General features: G+C 43.7%; 1 protein-coding gene across 1 annotated transcript in view; it reads right to left on the bottom strand.

Annotated features, from left to right (window-relative positions):
• Positions 1–27485, bottom strand: part of TENM1 (teneurin transmembrane protein 1) — a 713021-nt gene that overhangs the window by 174281 nt on the left and 511255 nt on the right. Inside the window, 3 exon segments of the mRNA XM_060250020.1 lie at positions 6423–6566; positions 17797–18064; positions 25656–25917. Of these exon segments, the coding sequence (XP_060106003.1) occupies positions 6423–6566; positions 17797–18064; positions 25656–25917 (674 nt within the window).

Genomic DNA, 27485 nt, shown 5'->3' with positions numbered 1-27485 from the left:
CCAGGAATATATTAAATTAATAAATAAATCCCTTCCTGTCTGTCAATATTCGACATGTGAGCCTGCAGCTGAGGAAATCTTCTTTTAACTTTTGTTACGGTGCTTAGTTTTTAGCACTGTGGGAGCTATCTATACCAAATGCTGTCTGAATCCTCCTCGTCCAAATGGATTGCCTGCATAGAGAAGAAAATATCAACTTTAGGTTTATCCATGGATTCTCTCTACATGCTCCCTTTTACAAATGTGTGTTATCTAATTAAACATAGACTCTTAGATATAGAATTGCAAAAGCTAATCAATGCCACAAATACATCTTGCTCCCCGCCCCCTTTGAATTTTGGAATTTCCCCAATTATTGGTTATCTCCCTTCTTATCTATCAAATCTCCATGTTCCACAATTACACAGAGCATTTACTCCTGCCAGATGTAATATTATCCCATCAGCAGTTACTTATGGTGGATATTTAAAAAAAATCCCGCTTTCATTAAGACTTTGTACATGCAACTTAAAACAAGTCGATTCGTTGTCCCATATTTTTCTTTACTGCTCCCAATATGATACTACACACCTTAGGTTTCTAGACCCAATTCTGCTCAATATGACAAGTTGCTCAGATTCTGCAAAGGTATGTCATCTTCTGAATGGTTTGTCATCTGAAATAACTGAAAAGGTTGCTTTATTCTCGAGTCTGCTAATCAAGGATCGATTGTCCAATGTATAGCTGTATATGACAGGTGTATTTGTTATTTCTGTATCTCTTTTTTGCCTTATTTATAATCTGATATACGCCAAAAAAGACTTGTGTTTGTTTGTTTAAGCACTCGTTAGAAATAATATTGTGAAATATTATTATTTTTGAAATGCAGCGATGTTTCATAGGAAGTCAAGCTTCTGAGGACAGAACAGAGAGGGCATTGTTTGAGATACACAGGTAAAAAATCCTACTAGGCGTCTTTCTGAATCTTGATTAAATACAGTGCTTTGAATCATGGCATAAATTACTCATCCTTCTCTGAATATGAAATACATTAAGTGTGTGTGTGTCAAGGGCCATCAAGTTGTTTTGGACTTATGGAGACCCTATGAATGAACGTCCTCCAAAATGTCCTATCCTTAACAGCCTTGCTCAAGTCTTGCAAACAGAGGGCCTTGGCTTCCTTGACTGAGTCAATCTGTCTCAGGCTGGATCTTTCTCTTTTCCTGCTGTTTTCCCAGCATTATTGTCTTATCCAGTGACTCTTGACTTCTCAAAATGTGACCAAAGCACAATAGCTTCAGTTTAGTCATTAAGATAGCGGCCACTTATTTAGTCATTTAGATGGTGGCTACATATTGATGCTGCAATAAACAACACTCTTGACGAATCATTTGGATGCAACGAAGAGGGAACAAACAGGTCTCCAGCTCTTTCATCCTCCCACCGCCTGCCCTCCCACCGCCTCATCTGCCTTCTTTTGGCCCATGTAGGTCCTCCTTTATGTTATCTACACAAAAGCATAAATATTCCTTAGTTTGGGGTGATATAATCCTCTCTCCATTTAAAAAAAAAAACTTTTCACCGTTTTCTACAAACTAGGAGGCTCCTAAAGGTCTGCAGAAGGATATCCCCTATCTAAAGCAGGCTATTATTTTCTAGTTTTTTTCATCTTTGCAGTGGCCAGGTTCAATATTAAATATACCAGTCCACCCTCAATTATACAAGATAAGGGGGTAGCAACTTGTAAGAGGGTCTTCTCAGTCATGGCACCAAAACTCTGGAACTCTCTTCTCAAAGAGAGTTGTCTGTCCCCTATTATACAAGATAAGGGGGTAGCAACTTGTGAGAGGGTCTTCTCAGTCATGGCACCAAAGCTCTGGAACTCTCTTCTCAAAGAGAGTTGTCTGTCCCCTTCTGTTGCCATCTGCTGCCAACAGATCCAGACTCATTATTTTTTTTTAGCATTCGCTCGTTGACCCCTCCTTCCAACGTTTTTATGTTTTGCATGCATTTCAACTGTTTTGTATGTATTTTAACTCCGCTTTTAAAACTCTTCGCTTGGTATATAGGGCTGACTTTAATGGCCTTGTAATGTAATTTTATCATGTATGTTTAACATTGGCGGTGCATGTAAAGACAGGATATGAATTTTGTAAATAATAATATTAACGATTCGCTCAAATTAACCGTTAGCTATGAAACAAGAGCCCATTCCATTCAGTATTGTGCAAAAAGTTCTAATGATTTTATTTCTTTATTTCTTTGGGAATTCTTTTCATCTACTGATAACACAACGGCGGGTGCTCATCAGGTTCAGACCACAAATTTCCAGACAATATCCCATCATGCCCTGCTTTCTGGGGGGATCATGGACAGGAGGTATCATTTTGAGAGGTCTGCACATAATTACAAGGAGGAACAGCAGCTGGAAGTAGTCTGTGAGGAGGCCGTTACCTCAGGCAGTGCTTTTCAAGGAGTGGCACTGAGTGAGCACAGCTGAGCCGAGCTGGTGAATATTTTATAGCAAACTTATGCAAGGCAAATGCGATGCTGAAAACCCCCCTAAAGTAAATGACTCCTCTGCTATCCTCTGGAAAAGATAGCGAACGTTGGCCAAAAACAGCGAAATGAATACCCAGCTCCTAAGTTCTTCCTGAAGTGCAACAGACTTCCAAAGTATGAGTTCCAGTTTTACTTTTTAGATGCCATCCTGCAACAATTTTTAATTTCTCTCTCTCTCTCCTGGAAGATAAATAGTGTCTGGTGCCAAATATTAAATTCAAAGAGGAAATAATATTTTAAACTTATTTATGAACAACGAGGGAGAGACTGCATATTTCTTCCTGGAATTTAAGGTAGGTTTATAAGAGCTGTCTGGCAACATACCAGCATACTTAATGGACCCTGACATGTCCTCCCCTGGCAGTAAAAACCCATGAAGTGGCAGGTGTGTTTGGACTTTGTCTGTGGCTAAATGTGTAAAAGCAATCTTTCATCTTTTGCCCACAAGTAACAATATATAATTAGGACCCTGGAGACTCAACTTCGCTGGAAATACATGTTTATTTGCAAAGTCTTTGTTTACGGCTGACAATAAAAGGGGCTTTTGTTTGATGTTCAGCCATAAAGACAAACAAGATACTGGTCCTGTATTTTGATGAGCTTTAAAAAACAACCTTTGGGGTTTTAAAAAGCAAAATCCAGAAACTTTATCACATAATCAATTAGTCTATGCTTTAATCAAATATTTCACTGCAATGAAACCAGAGTTTATTGGGCCTGTAAAAGATGAAGCAGGACTTCGTCGTATAAAAATACGATTGACATTTCTCCTCTTAGCCCCGAGAGTAAGAGATCAGTCCAGAAAAAGAGGAATAATAACAATCTTAGTGGAGATCTGCTACACTGATAAAGTGGCTCGGTGTGGACAAGACACCAAACTGCGGTTTGTACCAACTGCAGTTCAGAACACAAAGCATGGTTCAAAGCTGCTTCTCTTCTGTTGTTGCCATCTAATCAGCTCTCCTGTTTCCATAGGAAATGCACTCCCAGAAGCAGAATGATGGCCATAACCAGGGCTTTTTTTGTAGCAGGAACTCCTTTGCATATTAGGCTACGCCCCCCTGATGTAGCCAATCCTCCAAGAGCTTACAGGGTCCTTCTTAATGTAAGCTCTTGGAGAATTGGCCACATCAGGGGTGTGTGGCCTAATATGTAAAGAAATTCCTGCTACAAAAAAGCTCTGGCCATAACTAGGGTTTGTCAACTCAGATATCACACCAAGACTTAGTTCGTACAAACCGTGTCCTGTAGAATGACTTCAAACCATGGGGTCTGATTCTGGAAGCCATTTCATACAGCAAGCCTTGGTCAAGCTAAGCAGACCTGGTCTCACTAGTTCATAGCTGGAAACACCTCCAGAATCCTGTATATGACACCTTGATTTCCAGGATGGCAGGATATAAATATAATTAACAAATGGAATAATATATCCCATATATAAACAAATATATCCCATTTTATCATAAATTTGGTTTTGAAAGTGCCATGTGCATTGTATACACATTTGTAAGAAATGAATGGGGAATGTTGGGAAAGAATTTTTGGATAGTGATTGAGGAAAATTCCTCCCGGGACGCAGAAGGAATGCTGTTTGAATTATTATTATTATTATTAATTGATTTTATTATGATGATGCACTAACGTGTTAGTCTCTTATTGTTATTATGACTATTGTAAGTCGCCCTGAGCCTGCCTCTGCGGGAAGGGCGAGGTATAAATTTAATAAACCTATAACATTATTATTATTATTATTTGTTTATATTCCGCCCATTCCCCCATAAGGGCTCAGAGCGGAGTACATCATAAATAATAAAATTACAATAAAATCACAACAGCATAACCATAAAATCAATTACAGTATCAAGTACATCAGGATGGTCCAGCAGAGCGATATAATAAGATAGCATGGGTGGGCTGAGTTCATTTGTTCTTTAGTTTGCATTTCTGCAAGCGCTGATGACATTTCTTAGCACCTTGCACAAGAATGATATCCTGATAGACCAAATTCTTTCGTTTAATTAACTCTTCCAAACTTTTCAAGAACAAAAGTTCACAAATGAGAAGTGTTTCCCATTAATTTCCCCACGCGTGTCTGAACTTTTAAAGTGATTTGTTTTTTAGCCTCGAAACACAGTCTGAACCTTAAATATACATTTTTCATGGCTTTAAAGTGAAGAGAGCTCTTCTTTGAGTTTTTAGTTGAGATCAAGTGGTGAATAATTTTTGACCTTTCAGCTAATGAAGTTTGAGAGTTCAGGCTCTGTTCTTTTCCACACTTTCTATGCTCTCATAAATACTTTCCTTTCTCTCTCTTGCTTTCTTTTAAATACTACAACCCTGAAGCTGCTGCTTATAGGAACCTAGGAGAGCTAGTTTGGTGTAGTGGTTAAGTATGTGAACTCTTATCTGGGAGAAATGGCTTCGATTCCCCACTCCTCCACTTGCAGCTGCTGGAATGGCCTTGGGTCAGCCACAGCTATTGCAGGAGTTGTCCTTGAAAGGGCAGCTGCTGCCAGAGCTCTCTCAGTCCCACCCACCTCACAGGGTATCTGTTGTGTGGGGAGAAGATATAGGAGATTGTAAGTTGCTCTGAGTCTCTGATTCAAAGAGAAGGGTGGGGTATAAATCTGCAGTCTTCTTCATTCTGGCCCAATGAACTTTTAATCCATCCTGGCAATAAGTTCAGATAAATGGAACCATTATGTTGACATTCCAGCAGAAACTGTTTCAGGCTTACAAGATGTTTTGAAGGACTAAGGTTCTCTGATGAGATTTTCCTGGCCAGATGAACATATGAACATATAAAGCTGCCTTATACTGAATCAGACCCTCGGTCCATCAAAGTCAGTTTTGTTTACTCAGACTAGCAGCGGCTCTCCAGGGTCTCAAGCTGAGGTTGTTCACGCCTATTTACCTGTACCCTTTTTAGTTGGAGTTGCCAGGGATTGAACCTGGGACCTTTTGCTTGCCAAGCAGATGCTCTGCCACTGAGTCACCGTCCCTCCCCAACACATGTTGAATTTATAGCTAGACTTATCATTCCTATGCTGGGCGCAGGTACCACCGCCCCCGGTGGGCCGTTCCCGACTCAGTAGGGCGGTCAGTTGTCCCGCAGGGGAAAAATGGTGGGAAACAGGGTGAAATGTCACCAGGATCCTTACATTTATTTATTTAGTATATTTCTATTCCACCCATTCCCCATAGGGCTCAGGGTGGAGTACAACATATAATAAAATAATAAAATACAATAAAAAACCATTTTATAAGCAAACAACTCAACGGCACTCAGAAAATTTCCCATATCATCACAATATTGCCCAGCCTGACCGTCTGACATGACGAGATGTTATCCCATAGAGATAACGGCAGATATTATTCCATTTTATAGCAAAGATGACAGTGTCGACAGGGGACGCCAACCAAATCAAGAATAGATCAAGAATAGACGCCCACAGCCTCAACGAAAAGCCTGGCGGAACAGCTCCGTTTTTATAGGCCCTACGGAAGGCTAATAGACCAGGTAGGGCCCGGATCTCTGTAGGGAGCTGATTCCACCAGGTTGGGGCCTGGACATGTCGACATCACTCCTCAAGCATTGCCAGTGCATCATTGGGGGATACCAGAGAAGCTCTCACATTTGAGCAAAACTCTATGGTCACTTCCAAGTGCACAGGAAGTGACATCAGTGCATTGCTGGTAACATTATTATGCATCCAGCAAGGGTCCCCACTGCTAGTAAGTATCCCTGCGGGTTACCAGGCCCTACTTGTAATCACCATTTATAACATTAACCAAAATTTATTATAAACATTCCCAGTTTTCATCTTGGGGAGGGGGAAATTGCTTTTCCATGTCATCTGATTAATAACTAATGCACTTACCGCTCTGCGTGTTCAAAATGTGGTGTTTGTCTAATGACCAGCCACCCAGATTTGAAGCATCCAGCTCGAATCCCTGCAATGTCACAGTCCTTTTCTCCCACAGAATGAAATCAGGACAAGTCTCATATTCATAGCCTACCAACACTGGAAACACAACAAACAAGGTGTTGAGGCTGAGTTTCCTTCCATCACTCATGGCAAGTCTACGACAACAGTAATGCCCACCCGGTCTTGCTCCATTTTCCTTTCCTGCATATTCTCCATAGTTCAAAGCCTCTGCATAGGATATATCTGTAGCAAGACCATGCGGCAGTGGGGAGAAAATACATCTGCAAAGGATATTTTTTTTTAAAAAAGCAATACCTACATACAGTGCCTCTAAAAGACTAAATAAGCATATTTTGTGGGTGGCAATTTTTTTAATGACCGGGAAAATTGACACTGTAGGCAGCCTAGAGCTGGAAGCAACAATATCATTAACTGCAACATTCTTCAGAAGCAGCTAAGACGTCATCCCAAGGACAACGGGGGGGGGGGGCGGGCGGGGTGAGGAAATGTGGCAAATCATCCCAAATCAGTAAGCACGGTGGCGGCGGGAAGCACCATTAAGTTACAGAGACCTTGGAAGGTTTTCAAGGCAAGAGCATTCAGAGGCGGTTTTCCGTTGCCCGCTTCTGTGTGGTGGACCCTGGACTTCCTTGACGGTCTCCCATCTACGTACTGACCAGAGCTGACCCTGCTTAGCTTCTGAGATGGAGCTAGCCTCAGCCACCCAGGTCAGGGCCAATATTCCCTCTAAGCTGCAGAGCCTTGTGAGCAAAAATTCTACTTTGTGAGCTATTGGTATCAAAACTGTAAGATACTGGCATTAAAGTTGTGAGCTACTTCATAAATTATTGTGCTCTGGGGTCATCTTTCCTGACAAAAATGTGTGAGCTGGAGGCTAAAAATCCGTGAACTAGCTCACGCTAACTCAGCTTAGAGGGAACACTGGTCGGGACGCGAGCACAACACAGCAGCCGTCCCCCAATTCAGCTCTGAGCCGCAACAATAATTTCTAGTTTGCCGAATCCCTTTCTGTTTCATTATCGTGAGGAATACAGAGACAATTGTTGCTGCCGGAGCTGATGTATCGAGATCCCCGAGACTACCATTGTGTGCCTGCTGCTAATGTGGCGCCTGCAGAGATACAAGAGCCCATGTACAAGAGGGGAGAACACAGCCCTCCTTGACTCTCCTGAAAACAAAAGGACATAATTGCTCTCCTCGCCTGGAGGGAACCACTCAGACTGTAAATAAGCCTTTCAACTTCTGCTTGGGACACATGGGAAGACTCACTAATAGCAGGGGGAGGGATGATGAACGCAGCCCATACGGAAGGCATTCAAAGGAATGTAACCAATTGTATCCGTGAAGAGAAGAAGTGATCAGGAGGTTTCTTAACTGCCAAATCTGACTTATAATTTTTAATCACACCGCTGGTGTAAATAACCAGGGATAGATTTTTCTCCCCAGCAGGGAATGCCAGCACTGAATTTGCCACAGCGGCAGGGAACAGAGTTTTCCTGGCATTACTCTGTTAAGACAGCAAGGGGGAATGCTTTGACTAAGCACAGGTGTCTCTGCTCCTCCTCTCTCCAGCCGTTCACTGGTGTGGGGAGAATGGAGGCCCCAGGGCAGAGAACAAGCAGCACAGATCTCCTAAGGGTGGGAAGGGTAATATGTGATTCCAGCTAATATACCTAGGGCAAGCAAACTTCCCATTTCATCTTTATGAGAGAAAAACCATCCCCTCTGCTCCCCAACCTCACTGTCACTAATCCATCACTTTGAAAGAAACAGGTTTTGCTGCAAGGAGAGAGAGAGAGAGAGAGAGAGAGAGAGAGAGAGAGAGAGAGAGAGAGAGAGAGAATAGGATACTCCCTTTTCTCCCATCTCCTTTCCTTTAGAGCAGGGGTGTCAAACTCATTTGTTATGAGGGCCGGATCTCACATAAATGAGATCTTTTGGGCCAACATGTCAGGCTGGGCCACGTGTACCTATTTAAGATTAGGTAGCAGAGATATAAACTTCATGAAGGACACAGACAAACACAAAGGTTTTTTTTAAAACTTAAAATAAAACATGCTTAAAACATTGGTCTGAAAGGTGTTTTCTTTGTATCTCTGTCATGGGATCCAGGGAACTGGACCAAGGAAGCTCTGCCTCTTTTCTTCCTTCCCCAGAGGACCAGGAGAGGGAGGAGCCTCAGCCAATAGAAGGAAGAGAGGCTTGGCTCAGTAGCTCTGCTGTGTGATTGAGAGAGCCTGGCAAAGCAAGTTCTCCCTCCCCATGGGAGGAGCCTTAGCCAGTGGAGAAAAGAGAGACTATGCTCTGTAGTTCCTGTGCTACTGAGCAAGCCTTGCACAGCAAGCCATTAAGCAGAAGGAAGCAGATGACAGCAGTTGCTCGGGGGGCTGATAGGAGCCTTCCGAAGGCCTGATTTGGCCCCTGGGATGTATATTTGACACCCCTACTTCAAAGCCTTTGAAGGCAAAATGGTTTTATGAAACTTGCAATTCCAAATTTGTTTCAGGGTGGGTTTACCTTTATACAGTTAAATGTCATGTCATGACTTCTTTTTATTTTTTTTTTTGGGGGGGGGGGTGTACAGCTGCATTTATATTCAGTAAATGAACACAAAAATCCCCTCTACAACCTGCTAGTTGTAGAATGAATATAAACTGCAACCAAAACATTTAAAAATCAACCAGGTATTTGTGTGTTTTACACACACACAAAGTTGCAAGTTAAACCTTCTTTTGTGGCAGCTACTTTGGAACCACCCAAACACTGCTTGTATAACTAATGGCCCGCAACGTTAAGATGGTTTGTATTATTAATGGCCCATAATATTCAATAACAGTGTAACTACCACTTTTGTGGCCGTTAGTTTAGAACCACCACAACACTGCTTGTATAAACTAATGGCCCACAATATTAAGACGGTTTGTATTATTAATGGCCCATAATATTCAATAACAATGTGACTACCACTACATTTGAAAACCAGAATGGAAGCCAATAGTGTAGTTAATAATACTGTGAAGTTCAAAAGGAGTTGCACAAAATTAAAAAAAGGAATGCTGTGGAACACAAACTTTAAGATTTTTGCTTTTTATGTTGCAGCTTGTCTATTTGAGTTGCCTTTCTGTGTTCATACTTGTATTTGCTTAAAAATGGACATTTGCTTAACAGATTCTAATTGGTGTTTTTTTTTTAAAGAAGAATATATTGGATTTATATCTCGCCCTATACTCTGAATCTCAGAGTGGCTTACAATCCTCCTTTACCTCCCCCCCCCCCCACAACAGGCACCCCATGAGGTAGGTGGGGCTGAGAGAGCTTTTACAGCAGCTGCCCTTTCAAGGACGGCTCCTACAAGAGCTATGCTGTTCGAAGGGCACTTGTGTAATTAGTAGACTGATCAAAGCCACCAAGTAATACACTGTCTTTCAGTTTGCAAAAATATATATTACAAGAATTGTGTATAAAGCATAATAAACAATACAATAATGATAAAGGTCGGCAGTGTTAGGACCTTTTAAAGTAACAGAAACCCTAAAGGGGCCAGAAACCCCCGTCCCCAAATGAATAGATATAAGTCCCAACTTGGAAAATAGGCCAACTGGAATTCACAAAGTGGGTGCTCCTGAGGAACATTGCTTCAACGTAGCCGCTTTCTTAAAAAAAGACGTCTCTCTAGATTTTGATGACATTTCAATTCTTTCTTCAGTTTAATGGCTCAATTATTTAGGAACTACAATGATAATAATTACCAACCAAGGTTTGAACAAAAAGATAAATGCGCTTTAACATATCAAAACATTGGACTTGGACTATTTTCCAAGTCTGGACAATCTATTCATTTGGGGATGGGGGTTTCTGCCCCCTTTGTGGTTTCTGTTACTTTAAAAGGTCCTAGCACCGCCGACCTTTATCATTATTGTATTGTTTATTAAGCATTATACACAATTCTTGTAATATATATTTTTGCAAACTGAAAAACAGTATATTGCTTGGTGGCTTTGATTAGCCTACAAGAGATATGCTGACCCAAGGCCATTCCAGCAGCTGCAAGTGGAGGAGTGGGGAATCAAACCTGGTTCTCCCAAATAAGAGTCCGTGCGCTTCACTACACCAAACTGGCATTGTACTGCATTGGGGAAAAGGTACAAGGAGTACAAACAGCTCGAAGAATAAAAGCATTCTACTGAACACAAGATGCTGCTTTATAGTAGTCAGACCATTGGTCCAGCAACGTCAGTTTGGCAGTAGATCCAGGTGGGTAGCCATGTGAGTTTGAAGCAACAGAACAATATTTGAGTCCAGTGGCACCTTGAAGACCAACAAAGTTTAATCCTTTGTATAAACTTTTGTATGCTGGGACAATTCCAGCCTCTGTCCCCTCAGATCCTTTCACTCATTCCCAGGGCTTTTTTGTAGCAGGAGCTCCTTTGCATATTAGGCTACACACCCCTGATGTAGCCAATCCTCCTGGAGCTTACAGTAGGCCCTGTAAGCTCCTGGAGGAATGGCTACATCAGGGGTGCGTGGCCTAATATGCAAAGGAGTTCCTGCTTCAAAAAAAGCCCTGCTCATTCCCAATATTTAGGTCTGTGGCCACTGTTTCTTTTGGCTCCAAAGAGTTCTGTGGAAGTCAATAGTTTCGGTTTCAGCGCAATGACGAACGGACATGTTCTGCAGGGCTCTGCAGATATGTGCTGGACCGCTCAGCTTTGGGGATCTTCTGAGGTGGGAAGACTCAATAGGGCCCTGGTAGTGGGGTTCCTTAGGCAGGGTTTTTTGGGGGGAGACGTGTATTATGGCGCAAGTCACAGTTTGGGCTCCCCCAAGCCCGGGCTGAGACAGGCGCCACATTTGGTGACTAAGACGCGATTGGCGGACAGGAGGAGAGAAGCGGTGAAGATTTTAAAAACAACCAAAAGAGGTTTTCCCCCCTTCTTCTCCCTATTTTTTCTTCGAGTCTCCTCCCCTCTTGAGGCGAACCTTTCGGAAGACTGAGACGGAGGCAGAGGACAGCAGGGAGGTGAGGAGGCGGAGAAAAAGGCTACTGGAGAGGGGGCGAAGGCGAGGCGAAGGAGTTGAAAATTAGAAAAACACCCAGTGAAAGTTTCAGAAGGAGTCGAAGAGAGAAGGAGAGCAGCTAAGTGGAGAGTGAGGAGATGGAGGGGAAGATCACTGGTGACAGAGTAGAAAGCGAGGCGAAGGAGTAGAAGGCTAGAAGAATCTCAGGTGAAGTGCAGGAGAGGAACGGAGTGACAGAGTGGGCTCGGAGTGATCGAACAGATTTTGGACTTGAGTAAGATCAAATTATTATATACGGTCTAGTTTGTAAAAGCCTCAGAGGAAGTAGAGGAGAGGAATGGAGCAGTAGTGTGGGTATGGCATGGTGGAAAAGAAACTGGACTGAGCAAGCTGAAATTATTGAACATTGTAAAAATTGGGACTACTTTTGAGAGTATCACGAGACTATCTTGATGAATTTAGGCAGGGAGAAGAATGGCAAGTGAGAAGAAGTAAGAAGAAGAGAGAAAGGACTACATATATAATAGAGTGAGAGTGAGAGAGTTTAGGAGTGAGTGTGAATGAATGTTTAAGGATAAAGTGATATGATTGTGTTGTATGAAGAGAAGTTAATATATAGGTTGAGTTTTGGTTGAAAGGTGTGGCAGTGTGTGTGTGGGGAAGTGCTGGAAGTATAGAGTATGAAGTGGTGAAAGTCTGTAGTAAGGAGATTATGCAGGAGATGAAATTTAGGAATTATGAACTTGAAGCTATGTTGTACTATTAATAGTTTATAAAATTTCTGGACCTTAAATCTTGTCTGAGAGATAAGAAAAATTGAAGATATAGCAATTGGGATATGAATACTAATACAAATAAGGATAAAATGCCAGTCAATACAGTAGCCTCACTAGATGCTCCAAAATCATTGGGGCCTGCAATATTTCAGGACATGATTAAAGAGTTACAAGATAACATGCAAATGAATTTTAGGACAGTACTAATTCAGATGCAGGGAAATCTAGTACAGCAGATGGGTGGATTACATTTAAAAATGGCTGGCCTACAGGAACAAATAGTAGGAACTAAGGAAGAGATTTTGGACTTAAGCCAGTCTTTAAAACCTCTGGATGTTAAAATGAAGGCTGAGAATCAAATAGTGGAGGTAGGAGAGACAACTCAAGTGAATAAAGAAGGAGAGCTAGTCAGTTCTGAGCTGAAACAGGTTATCTATAGTTTGAGATCCCAAGAGGTTTTGGAACAAAACCAAGAAAAAGACTTTTTACATGGTGCAAGTGATGTATTGATGGTGGTAACAGAAATGGAGTCCTTGGATACAGAAGAAGAAATAGAGGAGCCATATAAGGGTAATTCAGCCCATAATAAGAACTATCCCTCTCAGAAGGAAGACCATAGTACTGTCAATAGAAAAATGAGGAAGGAGGCGAGGTGCAAAGTCCTAATAGACCAACCATTAAAAATTACGGCTCTCTCCAGAAATAAAAGGAGGGAAAAAAGAAAGAAAGAGAAAGAAAGAGAGAGAGAGAAAGAAAGAGAGAAGGAGAGAAAGAGAGAGAGAAAGAAAGAGAGAGAGAAAGAAAGAAAGAAAGAAAGAAAGAAAGAAAGAAAGAAAGAAAGAAAGAAAGAAAGAAAGAAAGAAAGAAAGAAAGAAAGAAAGAAAGAAAGAAAGAAAGAAAGAAAGAAAGAAAGAAAGAAAGAGAAAGGCTTGCTCGCTTTGTAGTGGATCTCCCAGTTGGGTGAGGGTGGTCCCCCCCTCTCCCTAGAATGTTGTTTTCTTGTTCTTCTTCGTTCTGCCAAATATGTTGGGAACAGAATAGAAATAAGGTAAATTATTGGATATGTAAATGTAAATAATGGTATGTGGATCTATTTAATATTTATTCAGTGAATAGTAAGTTAATATGTTGTGAGAAATGGGGTTAAAAATAACGGTGAAAAAGATATAGGGTTGTGCACTATTGAATGTATGGAGGCTGCATTCTCCATCCTGATTTATGTCATGTTGTTTGTCTAGTTTTGTTGTTGTGATGGTTGTTGGCTTTATTTGTATCTCGTTTGTGGTTTTTTGGGTTTTGGAGAGAAAAGAAAAAGAATTGAAAAAAAAAGTTCTAGGGAAGTAAGGAACTGGGATCGTGGCTGAGCTCAGATCTCATTCAGGAAGGCTGAGCTCTGTCTGAACATCACTGGGGTAGAATTGCTGGAGGAAGGAAGGGGCAAAGTTAATTTATCCCCCCACAACTGATTGGGGTACCAAGTGGAAGGAAATAAAGAAGGGAGAAAAACTGTACTGCCTTCGCCTTCATTTCCTGTGAGTTTCCTCTTGTTAACATCTAAAAGTTTATGCTGCTTTTATCATTTCCCCCAGAGAAGACTACATCTACATCAATCAGAAGGAAAGCAAGATGACAGGGCCTGATGTGGGGTACCGCAAATATGTTTTCCAAATGTTGGATGCCTTGACCGCCACTTAGAAGAGTGGCACTAGTGGACATTGTGTGCTGTTTGGTTCTTGGGTGTTCTGGGTTCAAACACACTCCAGAGGCAGAATATAAACAAAAAATTTTTTCAAGTCGTAGAAAGGGAAGACAAAACAGAAAGGTCTGAGAAAATGGCTGCTTTGCCAAGAATTCTGCCTGTAGACCTACTCTAAGGCAAAACATGGATTTAAGTCAGTGCAGGATTGGGAATGACCCTCACTGAGGACATCTGATGGAGCACAGGAGATTTCCAAGGCTTTATGTTCCCAGGTAGTCCTCCCGCCCTTTGTGTGACAAGCAGAGGTTTCCTCTTATCCTTTATCCCCTTATTAATTATTTGCCAGGCATGCTCTGGCTGTATTTCATAACCAATTGCTGTCTGCTATGAGGGTGATTTTATTCTCACTTAGAAATATATATCTACCCTTTATAGCCATCATTACATCTTCTACCTTCAGTGATGCCGTACATATTTAGGAATCAGGATCGTAACTCTTTATGGCTTCTCATTAGAACTGGGAGAGACAAGTCAGAGATTAGTTTCTTGTAAAAACAAAACATCAAGCCTCTCTTCTAGTGTGGTTTTCATAACCCTTCTGAGTTTAACGGTTAAAATTCCTGCAATTTAGGGTCCTTGCGTTAATGCTGTGCCTTCCATGAAAATAGACTCAGGTGGGTAGCCATGTTGAGTCCAATGGCATCTTTAAGACCCACAAAGTTTTATTCAAGGTATAAGCATGGCCATGAAAGCTTATACCTTAAATAAAACTTTGCTGGTCTTAAAGGTGCCACTGGACTCAGACCTTTTTTTCTGCTTTAATAGTGTTAGCCATAACTGGGTACTGGGAGATGGTTTTTAATTTGACTAGAGAAACTGAACATGCAGCCCTTTGCAACAGATATTTTGCTTACTTTATACCCACAGTAATACGGTGAATTTTCAGTAAGTAATTCCCGTAGCGCAGAGTGGTAAAGCTGCAGTACTGCAGTCCAAGCTCTGCTCACGACCTGAGTTCGATCCCAGCGGAATCTGGGTTCAGGTAGCCGGCTCGAGATTGACTCAGCCTTCCATCCTTCCGCGGTCGGTAAAATGAGTACCCAGCTTGCTGGGGGGGGGGGAGTGTAGATGACTGGGGAAGGCAACGGCAAACCACCCCATAACAAAAAGTCTGCTGTGAAAACGTCATGATGCGACACCACCCCAGAGTCGGAAACGACTGGTGCTTGCACAGGGGACTACCTTTACCTTTTTAATTGCCTTGACTTGGATTGCCCAGGCTTTGGAAGCAAAGTAGGGTCGGTCCTTGTCAGTATCTGGATTGGAGACCATCGAGAAATACCAGGGTCTCCATGCAAAAGCAGGTGATGGCAAAACCCCTCTGAATGACTCTTGCCTCAAAAACCCTACAGAGACAGCTGTGACTTGGCAGTGCTTTCCACCACCACCCCGCCACTAAACAATTAGCTTTCGTAACATTTTCAACGGGAATTTCAAGTTCACCCAACCCACCTTACCCTACCGCCCGTGCTCCATCAATCTGTGGGTGGAATCACTAGAATGCAAAGGGAATGCTGTCTCCAGAAAATGGGCATCTGTGCACCTCTGTCTTAAATCTTATCATGCAGAAGGAGTGAGAGCTTCAAGTTCACACTGTCCTCCCAGTTGCAGCTACTACCGTAAGTAGTTTCAAGCAAAGATTTATGTTTGTTCTTCTAATTAATAGATTCAAGAGAGTGGCCGCATTGGTCTGAAGTGGCAGAAAAGAAGTTTTGAGTCCAGCTGCATCTTTAAGACCAACAAAGTTTAATTCTGGGTATAAGTGTTCTGAGCATACACATGTCTGTATCTGAAGAAGTGTGCATGCGCATGAAAGCCTATACCTTGAATAAAACTTGGACTAAAACACACTCAAACTTTCTTCTAATTAACTTATATGTAACAAGACAGAGTGGTAAAGCTGCAGTACTGCAGTCGGAGCCCTCTGCTCATGACCTGACCGGCTTGATACCACGTTCTACTGATTACAGATACACGTTCTACTGATTACTTCTTCATAAGCCAACTAAATTTGTCAAGCCATCCTGACTAGTTCTCATACATGTACGGCAACTAGTCAGGATGACTTTACAAGTTTAGTTGGCTTATGAAGAAGCTGTAATCAGCGGAACGTGGTATCAAGCCGGTGATTACGTGAAAGTGAATTTCCCTTTGAAGCCGACATCTGTGGATGGACTCCGTTCTGTGTATTACTTTGGAGTAAATTACCCGATGGAGATTTGTGAATTTCTTCGGAGCCACCCAGTGAAATCAACATTTTGTATGGGACTTTGTGTATAAGACTGTTCAATTTTTGCTCATGTATGAATTTTTGGACGTTTGTGCACTTTCATGATATACTGTAATTTTCTAATTTTGTATCAAGCGTCTGGTATTTTTGGCGCAGTTGTTTTTCGATACATACCGCTGGTGGGCGAGGCATGGGCCACACACATGTAAAAGGAACATTCAGACTGCTCCTGCACATGCGGGACAGGTGCATTGTGCGCCCGGCTGTTCAGACAGCTGGGGAACGTGCCCTGCATTTGCTTCAGCAATCTGCTACCAGGAAGTTCCCGGTAGCTGTTTAATCTGGTCCCAGCCTGTCCTAACACAAGGTAAGAACGGGCGGGACTCGGAGCAGATGCGCGCATGTGATTGTACACATTAAATCCGGAGGGGAGGCATGGCTAGGTCAGGCCAAATCTCTCATGTGATGGCACCCTCAGTTTCTTAGCACTCTTATTCATAGTAGCCATCCCATATGTAACTGCTAGTGAAACAGATGCCTATGCTTTTCACCAATTTCTGTCCATGGGTGTAGTCTCTTATGCCCAGATCCCCTTTGACATTTGCACAATTGCTGCGCTCCAACAGATGCGGTTCCTTCCCCTGTTTACATTTAGATGGCCTTTCTCAACTGTCAGTAGCCAGGCAAGATTTCCAGCTACAATCAAGGTGAAAGGGAAGGGGGGAAAACAAGGCAAAGTTGGGGAGCAATATGAACACCAGCTTTGGAAATGGAAAAAACCAACAACAACAAACATCTCTCCGTGCTGTCTTGACTTCTGTTCTAGAAACAGTTCTGGTAAGGCTTTTGTATGGCTCCTTTTGGGACTTCTGGTATGATTTCTCTTCTTGGGACTCAACAGTTGCTACTGAGTTCCAGAGACCCATCCCAATATCCCCCACATCACCCACTGCCTTCTAAACCTCCAGCCATCTTCTTTGACGTGCTCTGAGGGTAACAATAATGTGATGGATGTTGGCCCCACCCGTTACATAATCACAGAACTCCTTTGCATATCAGGCCACGCACCTACTATACTGCCAGCCAATCCGCCAACAGTTTACAGGGCTTTTATAACAGGGTCTACTGTAAGCTCCTGGAGGATTGGCTACATCAGGGGTGTGCGGCCTAATATGCAAAGGAGTTCCTGCTACAAAAAAAAAGCCCTGCATAATCTATTTGGAATGTTCTCAAATGTTCAGAATTTCCAAGTGATCGCAAATCCTACATAGCATTTTCTAATAGAGAGACACTGAGCTACCATAGGGAAAAGCTCAAATGGTTCCTGAATGGTAGACAGTTGGTTAGCGGTGACCACACGCTTCCTTCTTTAAAGCTGTATGTACTCAAAAGAAAGAGCACCTCATGATTCACACTGAATGGCTACATTTGTACAAATGGTGTACACTTAGAAATGGCTTGTTATCATACGTTGTTACATGGCACACTCACAGTTAAAGTTTTTTTTAAAAAAGGGCATACCCATCGCTTCTGCCAAGCCGGAGACTTTCTGCCCATAAATATCTGTCTTGTTCCAAGCAAAAGTGTAGACCAGATTGGCGGCAGCGGGAAACCATTTCTGAGCTAGCCGCCCTTCCACGGTAATGGTAAGATGCACTTTTGTCATCCCGGGAGCGAGGGTAGAATGTGTCAAGATGATGCGCAGCAACGTTTTATAGCCTGGAGTTCTGCTGCTCAGGTAACTGAGCTTCACAAAGCTAGAAGGCAGAGGGATTTCCTCCTGGACCACCTGGAAAAAAAGGAGTCGCGCTTGTTAATGTCAGAGAGAATCATGTTTGAGAAAACTACAGCGGCGTGAGCATCTTTCGAAGCTCTGCTAATGCCCTGTGCGGGAACATGAACTTTGCTACTACGGTGTCAAACCAGGAGGAGGGATGGAGTCGCATGTACTGAGACAGCTCATAACAGACGGAGCTGCTTGTAGAACAGAGCAAGAAGCAGCCTTGTGCACAATCTAAATATGCTTGAGGAAAGACCGAGAGAGGCTTGCCAATGCATGCTATTCCAGGATACAAACCGTGCGGCTTGGAGGGAATTTACAGCCTCTTGACCGCTTTCATCGCTCCCCTTCCTTCCCGCTGACTCCCCAGCTGCCCTCGCTCACATGCATCTGCCATCCTCATTCTCTCTCTCAAACCTTACGCTGTTCTCAAAAATGCGGGGCTGTGCATATACTCTCTTGTTAATTGATCATTGTGCATCTGTGCACCTTCATTGCTCTGGTCTGACAACCGTGCCCGAATTTTCGTTACATTCACACGAATCAAGGCCTTGCGCGGAAAACCTGCCGCATCCTCACAGGCAGCGCCGGCGAGAATTCGGGGTTGATTCGCGCAATGTTAACTTGGACTGCATGGCACTCGGTCCTCATTGATTCCCCCCCCCCTCCCCAAGCAAAAGCATGAAAGGGGACAGACATTGAAGGGTTCCCCTCCCTCCCACTTTAATGATTTTGTCAACTAAGTCAGGAGCCAAAAAGAAGAAGAGATTGGATTTATACTCTGCCCTTCACTCGGAGTCTCCGAGTGGCTTAAAATCTTTTTCCCTTCTTCTCCCCACAACGGACACTTTGTGAGGTGGGTGGGGCTGAAAGAGCTCTTTGAGAACTGCTCTTACAGCTCTGAGAGAACTATGACTGTATCAAGGTCACCCAGCAGGTACACGTGGAGGAGTGGGGAATCAAACCCGGTTCTCCAGATCAGAATCTACTGCTCTTAACCACTACACCAAACTGGCTCTGAAAGTCTCAAGGCTCTCAAGGCAAAGCAGGGTGTGGGTGGGGGATCCCTCTTCCACAATTACAGCATCCAATAATCTGCTCTTGGGTGTTGCAACCAGGGGTGGCATTCCGGTAGGAGCTCCTTTGCATATTAGGCCACACCCCCATGATGTAGGCAATCCAAGAGCTTACAACAAAGAGCCTTGTAAGCTCTTGGAGGACTGGCTACATCACAGGGGTGTGGCCTAATATGCAAAGGAGCTCCTGCTAGAATTCCACCCCTGGTGGCAACACCAGGTTCCCCCCTCCCTCAATTTGGCTAGTTTACCTTTACAAGAGACCAAATTGTAAGAGGTTGTCCCTTCCCCTCGTGCTTGGACCCTGATAATGATGTGCCAGTAATGATGCTAGTGATGCAAGAGGGTTCTTATGCAGGAGGGAAGAGGGGCAGAGTCCATTTGGATTCAAATACCTACTAGTACACCTTGATTTGTGCTAAACGGTGAGGGTCCCTCAGAGACATATGCAGAGTGCCTCTTTTCTCCCCACGGCAAAATCAGATACAAAATGTCCATGGTTTATTGGGAACGATGTCCAGGTCCCCTGACCCCAAAGCTTCTATGGCTTTAGAAACTGAGCACCAACACTTTGGATGGCTCTTGTCCTGCTACTGTGGCATAACTTTGTACTGGAGCTGAAGAGTAACATGGAGCATAAGAGCGGGTTCTTTCCTCCCTCTACTTAAAACAACAACAACACTGCTTTAGCTGCAGGAGCATCACTGGAGAAGCTAAAACAGTCCCTTTGGCTCATGTACTCAGCTCACTTATTCCAAAGAAGAAACTGATTTAATCCCTCTGAATCCGAAAGCACTCACCGAACGCAGCACTTGGCCCTTTCATTCCTCTATTATTAAAAGCTAACTGTCATTATATCTCAAAGGGCGCTGCAAGCTCTTTTGGGTAGCCAGCTGACCCACTTGAATGTTTCAGAATGTCTGAACGTTCATTTCGCCCCCTCCTGATACGGACACACAGCTGTGTTTTTACTGCACAAAAAGCACTCGCACGACGACTCATTTCCGTGGTTTCCTCCGCTTATGTAATTTATTATAACTAAATCCTCCCAAAGATAAAAATTTCATCAGCTTTAACGAGGGAAGGATTTAGATGGAAAACAGCAGGCAGGTTATTCTGGGAACAATTACAGTTGGGCAGCGGTTGTTGGAAATGAGCTCCCTGATGAACCTCACATGCCCACACCTGCGTAGCCCCCGGAAATGCAACACGTTCTGCTTTAAGGGGGCCCCACCACTGTTTTCAAAGTGGCGTGTTCTGGAAGGGGACAAACACCATGGAGACATTCTGTTTAACTGAGCCTCCAATACCCCCCCTCCTCCAGACTTTCAACCACAGAATAATTCAAACACTGAGACTTCATTTATACCACATTCTCCTATTGCAAAGTTTCTAGTGACATACTGTTCTAAACTTATAACGACTTGGGGATTTTGAAGATTTCCAAAACTTGTTTAACAAGGTTCCATCACTGCTATCTCCAGCAGAGTGTTCTTACTAGGAGATGCAGCACGTGGAATTCACTGCCCCAGGAGGTGGCGGCGGCTACAAGCATAGACAGCTTCAAGAGGGGATTGGATAAACATACGGAGCAGAGGTCCATCTGTGGCTATTAGCCACAGCGTACTGATGGAACTCTCTGTCTGCGGCAGCGATGCTCTGTATTCTTGGTGCTTGGGGGGAGCACAGTGGGAGAGCTTCTAGTGTCCTGGCCCCCCTGGTGGACCTCTTGATGACACTTGGTTTTTTGGGTCATTGTGTGACACAAAGTTTTGGACTGGATGGACCATTGGCCTGATCCAACATGGCTTCTCTTATGTTCTTATAGGGAACAGAGGTCCATCAGTGGCTATTAGCCAAAGTATATTGTTGGAACTCTGTCTGGGGCTGTGATGCTCTGTATTCTCGGTGCTTGGGGGGGGGGCAGTGGGAAGGCTTCTAGTGTCCTCATGGACCTCTTGATGATACTTGATCTTTTGGGCCACTGTGTGACACAGAGTGTTGGACTGGATGGGCCATTGGCCTGATCCAACATGGCTTCTCTTATGTTCTTATGTGACACAGAGTGTTGGACTGGATGGGCCATTGGCCTGATCCAACATGGCTTCTCTTATGTTCTTATGTGACACAGAGTGTTGGACTGGATGGGCCACTGGCCTGATCCAACATGGCTTCTCTTATGTTCTCATGAATTGCTTGCAAATGTATAAAATGCTGTTAGCATTATTCTCTCTCTCTCACACACACACGCACACATTCAAGAGACATGGATCAACCGTGCTGGGCTCCATTTGGACGCAGGCTCAGTAAACTATTTAAATTCTCTCTCTCTCTTGGTTTCCCCCCACCCCCTAAACTCAATTCCAAGTATCAGCATCACATGAATTGCAGGCAGGCCCATAGCTATAGCAGAGCCCAAGTGGGCTAGGCCGCTCCATTCAACCTCCCCTTCCATCTGTATGGCCCCTCCATTGGAGGGCCTCCCACCTACCCCCCTTCCTCACCGCCACTCGGTGCTGCTTTGAACAAGTGCAGCATTGCTACTGTAGGGGCATCAGACTGGCACTGGAGGGAGGGGGGGGGGAGAGAAGCCTACTTGCAGCCGGATCCCCCTGGAAGGTTTACTGAGCTAGACAAATTGAGGGGGTGGTGGTGCCTGTCGCTTTATTTGAGAAATAGAGAAAGTGTTTAGGGCCTAACCAGGTGAGCCAGTTTGGTGTAGAGATTAAGTGTGTGGACTCTTATCTGGGAGAACCGGGTTTGATTCCCCACTCCTCCACTTGCAGCTGCTGGAATGACCTTGGGTCAGCCACAGCTGCTGTGAGAGCCCTCTCCAGCCCCACCCACCTCACAGGGTGTCTGTTGTGGGGGAGAAAGATAAAGGAGATTGTGAGTCGCTCTGAGACTCTGAGTGGAGGACGGGATATAAATCCAATAGCTTCTTCTTGCCCCCCCAATAAAAAATGCTGCTGCATGCCCCACCAAACATGAAATCCTGGCTACAGCCCTGATTGCAAGTGGCATTCCTTGATTACATCACTGGGAGGGAACGCCTCCCAGTTTCCAAGCCCCACAGCCCTTCTCTGTGCATTCCCAACCTGTTTATCTGAACTAAAGAGTGAAAGAGCACTGCTGGATCAGACCAGAGTCCAGACATCTAATGCAGCATCCTGTTTCACAGTGTCAGCCGGTTGTCCTGGAGGGCCAACACACACAGGGTGTAGCGGCCAAGGCCTCCCCCTGATTTTGCTTTCTGGGACTGGTATTCACAGGTTTGCTGCCTCTGTACATGGAGGCTCGCTTCACTCACCATTGCTAGTAGCCATTGATGGACCTCTCCTCCATGAGTCTAACTAACCCCCTCACTTTTAAAGCCATCTACGCTTCTGGCCATCACTACATCCACTGGCAGGGAATCCCACAATTTAATTACTTGTTGAGTAAAGATGAAGAGCCCCGTGGCGCAGAGTGGTAAAGCTGCAGTACTGCAGTCGGAGCCCTCTGCTCACGACCTGAGTTTGATCCCAGCGGAAGCTAGTTCAGGTAGCCGGCTCAAGGTTGACTCAGCCTTCCATCCTTCTGAGGCTGGTCAAATGAGTACCCAGCTTGTTGGGGGGAAAGTGTAGATAACTGAGGAAGGCAATGGCAAACTACCCCGTAAAAAGTCTGCCATGAAAAAATTGTGAAAGCAACGTCACCCCAGAGTCGAAAACGACTGGTGCTTGCACAGGGGACTACCTTTACCTTTACTGAGTAAGGAAGGATTCCCTCTTGTCTGTCCTGAACCTATTGTCCATCTCCCTCACTGGGTGCTTATGTTCTATTAGAAGGAGAAGGATATTCAGTGTTGCATTTATCAAGCTAAACGAAACGTTTATCAAAATATCTGCAATGCCTGAGGTTAGCATTGCTGTGGTGACAGGCAGGCAGCAGGTAGAAGGGTGAATTTTCTCTCTCTCCCTGCCTCCCTCTCTTCTCCTGCCCCTTGCCTCCATAAATTGTTTTGGCCAAGGGTGGAATTCTAGCAGGAGCTCTTTTGCATATTAGGCCACATACCCCTGAGGTAGCCAATCCTCTAAGAGCTTACAAAAAAAGAGCATTGTAAGCTCTTGGAGGATTGGCTACATCAGGGGTGTGTGGCCTAATATGCAAAGGAGCTCCTGCTAGAATTCCACCCCTGGTTTTGGCAGTATCTGACATGCCAGGTGATTCCTGGGAAATGCAGTCCTCCGGGGAAGAAGAGGAGGAGATTGGATTTATATTCCACCCTTCACTTGGAGTCTCAGAGTGGCTTGCAATCTCCTTTCCCTTCCTCTCCTTTGAGGTAGCTGGGGCTGAGAGAGCTCTGACAGAAACTGCTCTTGAAAGAACACCTCTGACAGAGTTAGGACTGACTCAAGGTCACTCAGCAGTTGCATGTGGAAGAGTGGGGAATCAAACCCGGTTCTCCCAGATAAGAATCCGTGCACTTAACCACTACACCAAATTCATTAGAGGAAGAATGGAGCGTGGAGAGAAAGATGATTAAGATATGGAGGGGTGGAAAACAACTCAGGGCTGTAATGTTGACCTTTGTTTTGAAGGCAAGCATTACAAGATGCAGAGATTCATATTCCGTGTCTCAGAAACTGGAACTTCAGTAGCCCCATTAACAGAGAATGAATACCCTACGGAAACACAGACTGCAACAGATTAGTACTGATAGCAATCTAACTTTGCAAAACGTGGATGATAATCTCATATGTCTTGGTTCTAAATTAGTCCTCTTGAGTTACTGATACATGTCTGGAACACCAACCTTAAATATCAAAAGTTTAAGGGGGGGGGGAGTTTTATTTACATTTGAAGATTTGTGACCTAAAGAGAAACCAGAGTATACATTTACATTTGATTTTTACACCTTGTGCAGAAATCTAGCACCAGTTCTAAAATTTACCATCACTGATGAGGTTGAGTCCAACCAGCTTTTTTGCAGGTGAAAAAAAGATAGGGGAATCCCATTTGATGATGTTGATGATGATGATGATGAAGAAGAATTGTATTACCCCTTGAGCCACATATTCTCCTTTTGAATATATGGAAAGATTTAAAAATTCATAATTCACTAAAAGAATGAATTATGTTGACGTTGACAGCAGCAAAATGTACCATGGCTATCGAGTAGTAGGCAGTTGACCCACCAAGTTTGACAACTTAGCATACTAACCTTTGGGAGGACTTTGTTTTGGATAAATTGGCTGATAATACTGTAACTGTTAAAAATATGGACGGCATTTGTTATTAGATAAATGGTTGCCCTTCTTGAATTATGTGTTGAACAAGGAGTTTGTGTCTGGGCGTGATGTACATTTAGATAGGATATGTCCTTTTGTGATTTACCTAGATTTGCAGAAACGCCATTTGGCAGGGAATTTTATTACTTTTCATGGCTCTCCAGACCAAATGGCCAAGCCACACTGTTTTACTTGACCATGTGATCAGTTAGTTTGCCCTCTTAATCAACAAACTGCATGTATTCCAGCCACAATACCTGATCCCCTCGTCTGACGAAGTGTGCTTAGAGAGCACACGAAAGCTTACGTTCTAAATAAAACTTGGTTGGTCTTAAAGGTGCAACTTGACACCTGCTTTGTTCAGCTGCTTCAGATCAACACGGCTGCCCACCCGGATCTATTTAGATAGTACTTGTCAAGCAATGTTTTATCTTACCATAATTGTCTATGTTTATCAGAATATAGCTGCCATGCTGTAACTGTTACTAACCCTGAAACAAAGCTGAGGCACATCAAAGTAGAAAGTTAGCTGGCGCCTCCTTCCTGCGCCTCTTTCGCTTTTACTAACAAATGCAGGAATTTGTTCTTTGAAGATAAAGCCTCCAGGGACATTTTCCCAGGCCAGGCCTGGGCCCAGGAAGTATAACCGCAGGGAGATAAAGAAAGTACTGTGTGAATTTTCACACATGAATACAGGACTGTTTAGTAATTGTAGCTTTGTTGATAGAACCTTTGATGTGCCATCTTTAAGTATGCATTCTGCTATTACTCTGTATCAGTTCCAATTCTTGGCTCAACAGAAGTACATGGATTATCAATAAACCTATACTTTGTTTCAACTCAAGGACAGGTTACTTTGAGATCCGCTTGCTTGACAGTACTATGTTATCATGATTGGTGTTTCATTAAGTACCAATGCTTGGTTGCTTGTTGTTTTTTTTCTGTACTGTTCCGTGGGTGTTAATTCTGTAACGATTTATTTATTTTTCAATAAAACTGTTGAACAAGAAGAAGAAGAACAACAACAACAACAAAAGGTGGAACTTGCATATACAAAAGCCAAAAGTTATAGTGGCTATGGTAAGGAGGGGGATTGAGCAAAACTGAGTGAACAAGCTGGCTGGATCCAACGCACAGTCTTGAAAATGAGATGAAGCATTAAAAAAAAAGCATTCCTTCACACAAGTCCATAACATGAGAGTTTTCTGACGATCTATACAATGCAGAAGAACATCTTGATTCTGTATTTACCTGCAGTTCTGGGATGATTGTTCCCCTTTCTGGGCAGAATCCTCCAAATGTCGTCAGGGGGAAAGGAAGCACAATCGGATTGGGGCTGATGAGGTTACTGATGTCACAAGATGGGGGCTCGACCTCTGTTCTTTGCATGACTACTTTGTCTACCACAATGAACCTATTCCAGGACAACCAAAGTGTCCTTTTCACAGAAAGAAAAGGAGATCTGTCAAAGACCAAGGTGACTGAGATGCCTCCAATAGCCACTAGGTCAAAGCTGCAAAGACAAAACAAAATATTTCATCTTACTCTGATCGCAGATGGCTTGACAAAAAAGCACATTTCCTCTTGTGTCTCTGTGTCATTTGTCTCAAATGTCTTCAGGGTTATCATTTTTCTTCCACATAGCAATGAGGTTCTCCTAAAGTGAGGTGGGACTGTTTTGACCATTTTTGATCGTTTAGCACCAAAAGAACACAAAAAAAGCTCCACCAAGTGTGACACTATATAGTTTCTGCTTATATAACTTAAAATTAGCACTGTTATCACATTTGATCTTACACACACACACACAGAGCCCTTTAAAAGGCTTTTAAGGAGGCTGTAAGGTATGGCCCTCCCTCCAGGCAATACCAAGGTTCAGGGTTTTTTTTTTTTGTAGCAGAAACTCCTTTGCATATTAGGCCCCACCTTCCTGATGTAGCCAATCCTCCAAGAGCTTACAGGGCTCTTTTTACAGGGCCTACTTTAAGCTCTTGGAGGACTGGCTATATCAGGGGTGTGTGGCCTAATGTGCAAAGGAGGTCCTGCTACAAAAAAAGCCCCACCAAGTGTGACAGGAAGAGCAGGGTGGGGTGACAGCAGAACAAACACAGGAATGCAGCAGATGTGGATGCCATGGCTATCTGTTCCCACGCTGCTAGCTGCTGTCCTGACGTACTGTCTGGAATCAGAGTACATTTGGTCTCATGGAGAAATCTAGCACAACTTTATTTGGATTTGTAAATGCTCACTATAAAAGAACTCCTGACCATGTGCTGACTTCACTTCACTCCACTCCTATTCAACTATATCTTTCTCCAGCCCTACTAAGTCATCTCCTACATCTGGACTTGTACTACTTTCTAGGGTTACCAGTCCCCAGTTGGGGCAGGGGATCCCCTGGTTTGGAGGTCCTCTCCCCCACTTCAGGGTTATCAGAAACTGGTGGTGGTGGAAAATGTCTACTGGACATTCCATTACACCCTATGGTAACAGGTCCCCATAGGATATAATGGGGAATTGATCCGTGGGTATCTGGGAGGGGTGTCTTTTGAGGTAGAGACACCAAATTTTCAGCATAGCATCTGGCGCCTCTCCTCAGGACCCTTGCCAAGTTGTTAAAGGATTGAACCAGGGGGTCCAAGTCTATGAGCCCCCAAAGATGTCCCCTTCCTCCATTGTTTCCAGTGAAAGGAAAGCATTTAAATGGATCATGGTCCCTTTAAACGTGACAGCCAGCACTCCCTTTGGAGTTCAGCCATGCTTTTCACAACCCTGCTCCTGGCTCCACCTCCAAAGTCTCCAGATATTTCCTGAGTCAGACCTGAAACCCTACTACTTTCCCGTATAAGAGTCAGTCATCCTTGGGCCTTTCCTGAATCCTCATTCTCCTCACTTGTAAGTTCCTGGTTCGTTGGGCTCTCCCCCCCTTTCCACATGTGTTTTGCTTCCTCTAGTGGTCAATTCAAAATATCCAGAAAACTGCAGGTGTTTATGCTCGACATAAACTGGTGTAATAGTGAATCAACCACTAGAGGGCACTAGAGGGAGCAAAACCTGTGTGGAACAGGAAAAAAGAAGGAA

Source organism: Heteronotia binoei, chromosome 11, assembly GCF_032191835.1.
Source record: "Heteronotia binoei isolate CCM8104 ecotype False Entrance Well chromosome 11, APGP_CSIRO_Hbin_v1, whole genome shotgun sequence".
Classification (NCBI taxonomy): Eukaryota; Metazoa; Chordata; class Lepidosauria; order Squamata; family Gekkonidae; genus Heteronotia; species Heteronotia binoei.
Note: the sequence above shows the minus strand (reverse complement) of the source record. Positions and strands in the feature narration are given on the sequence as shown.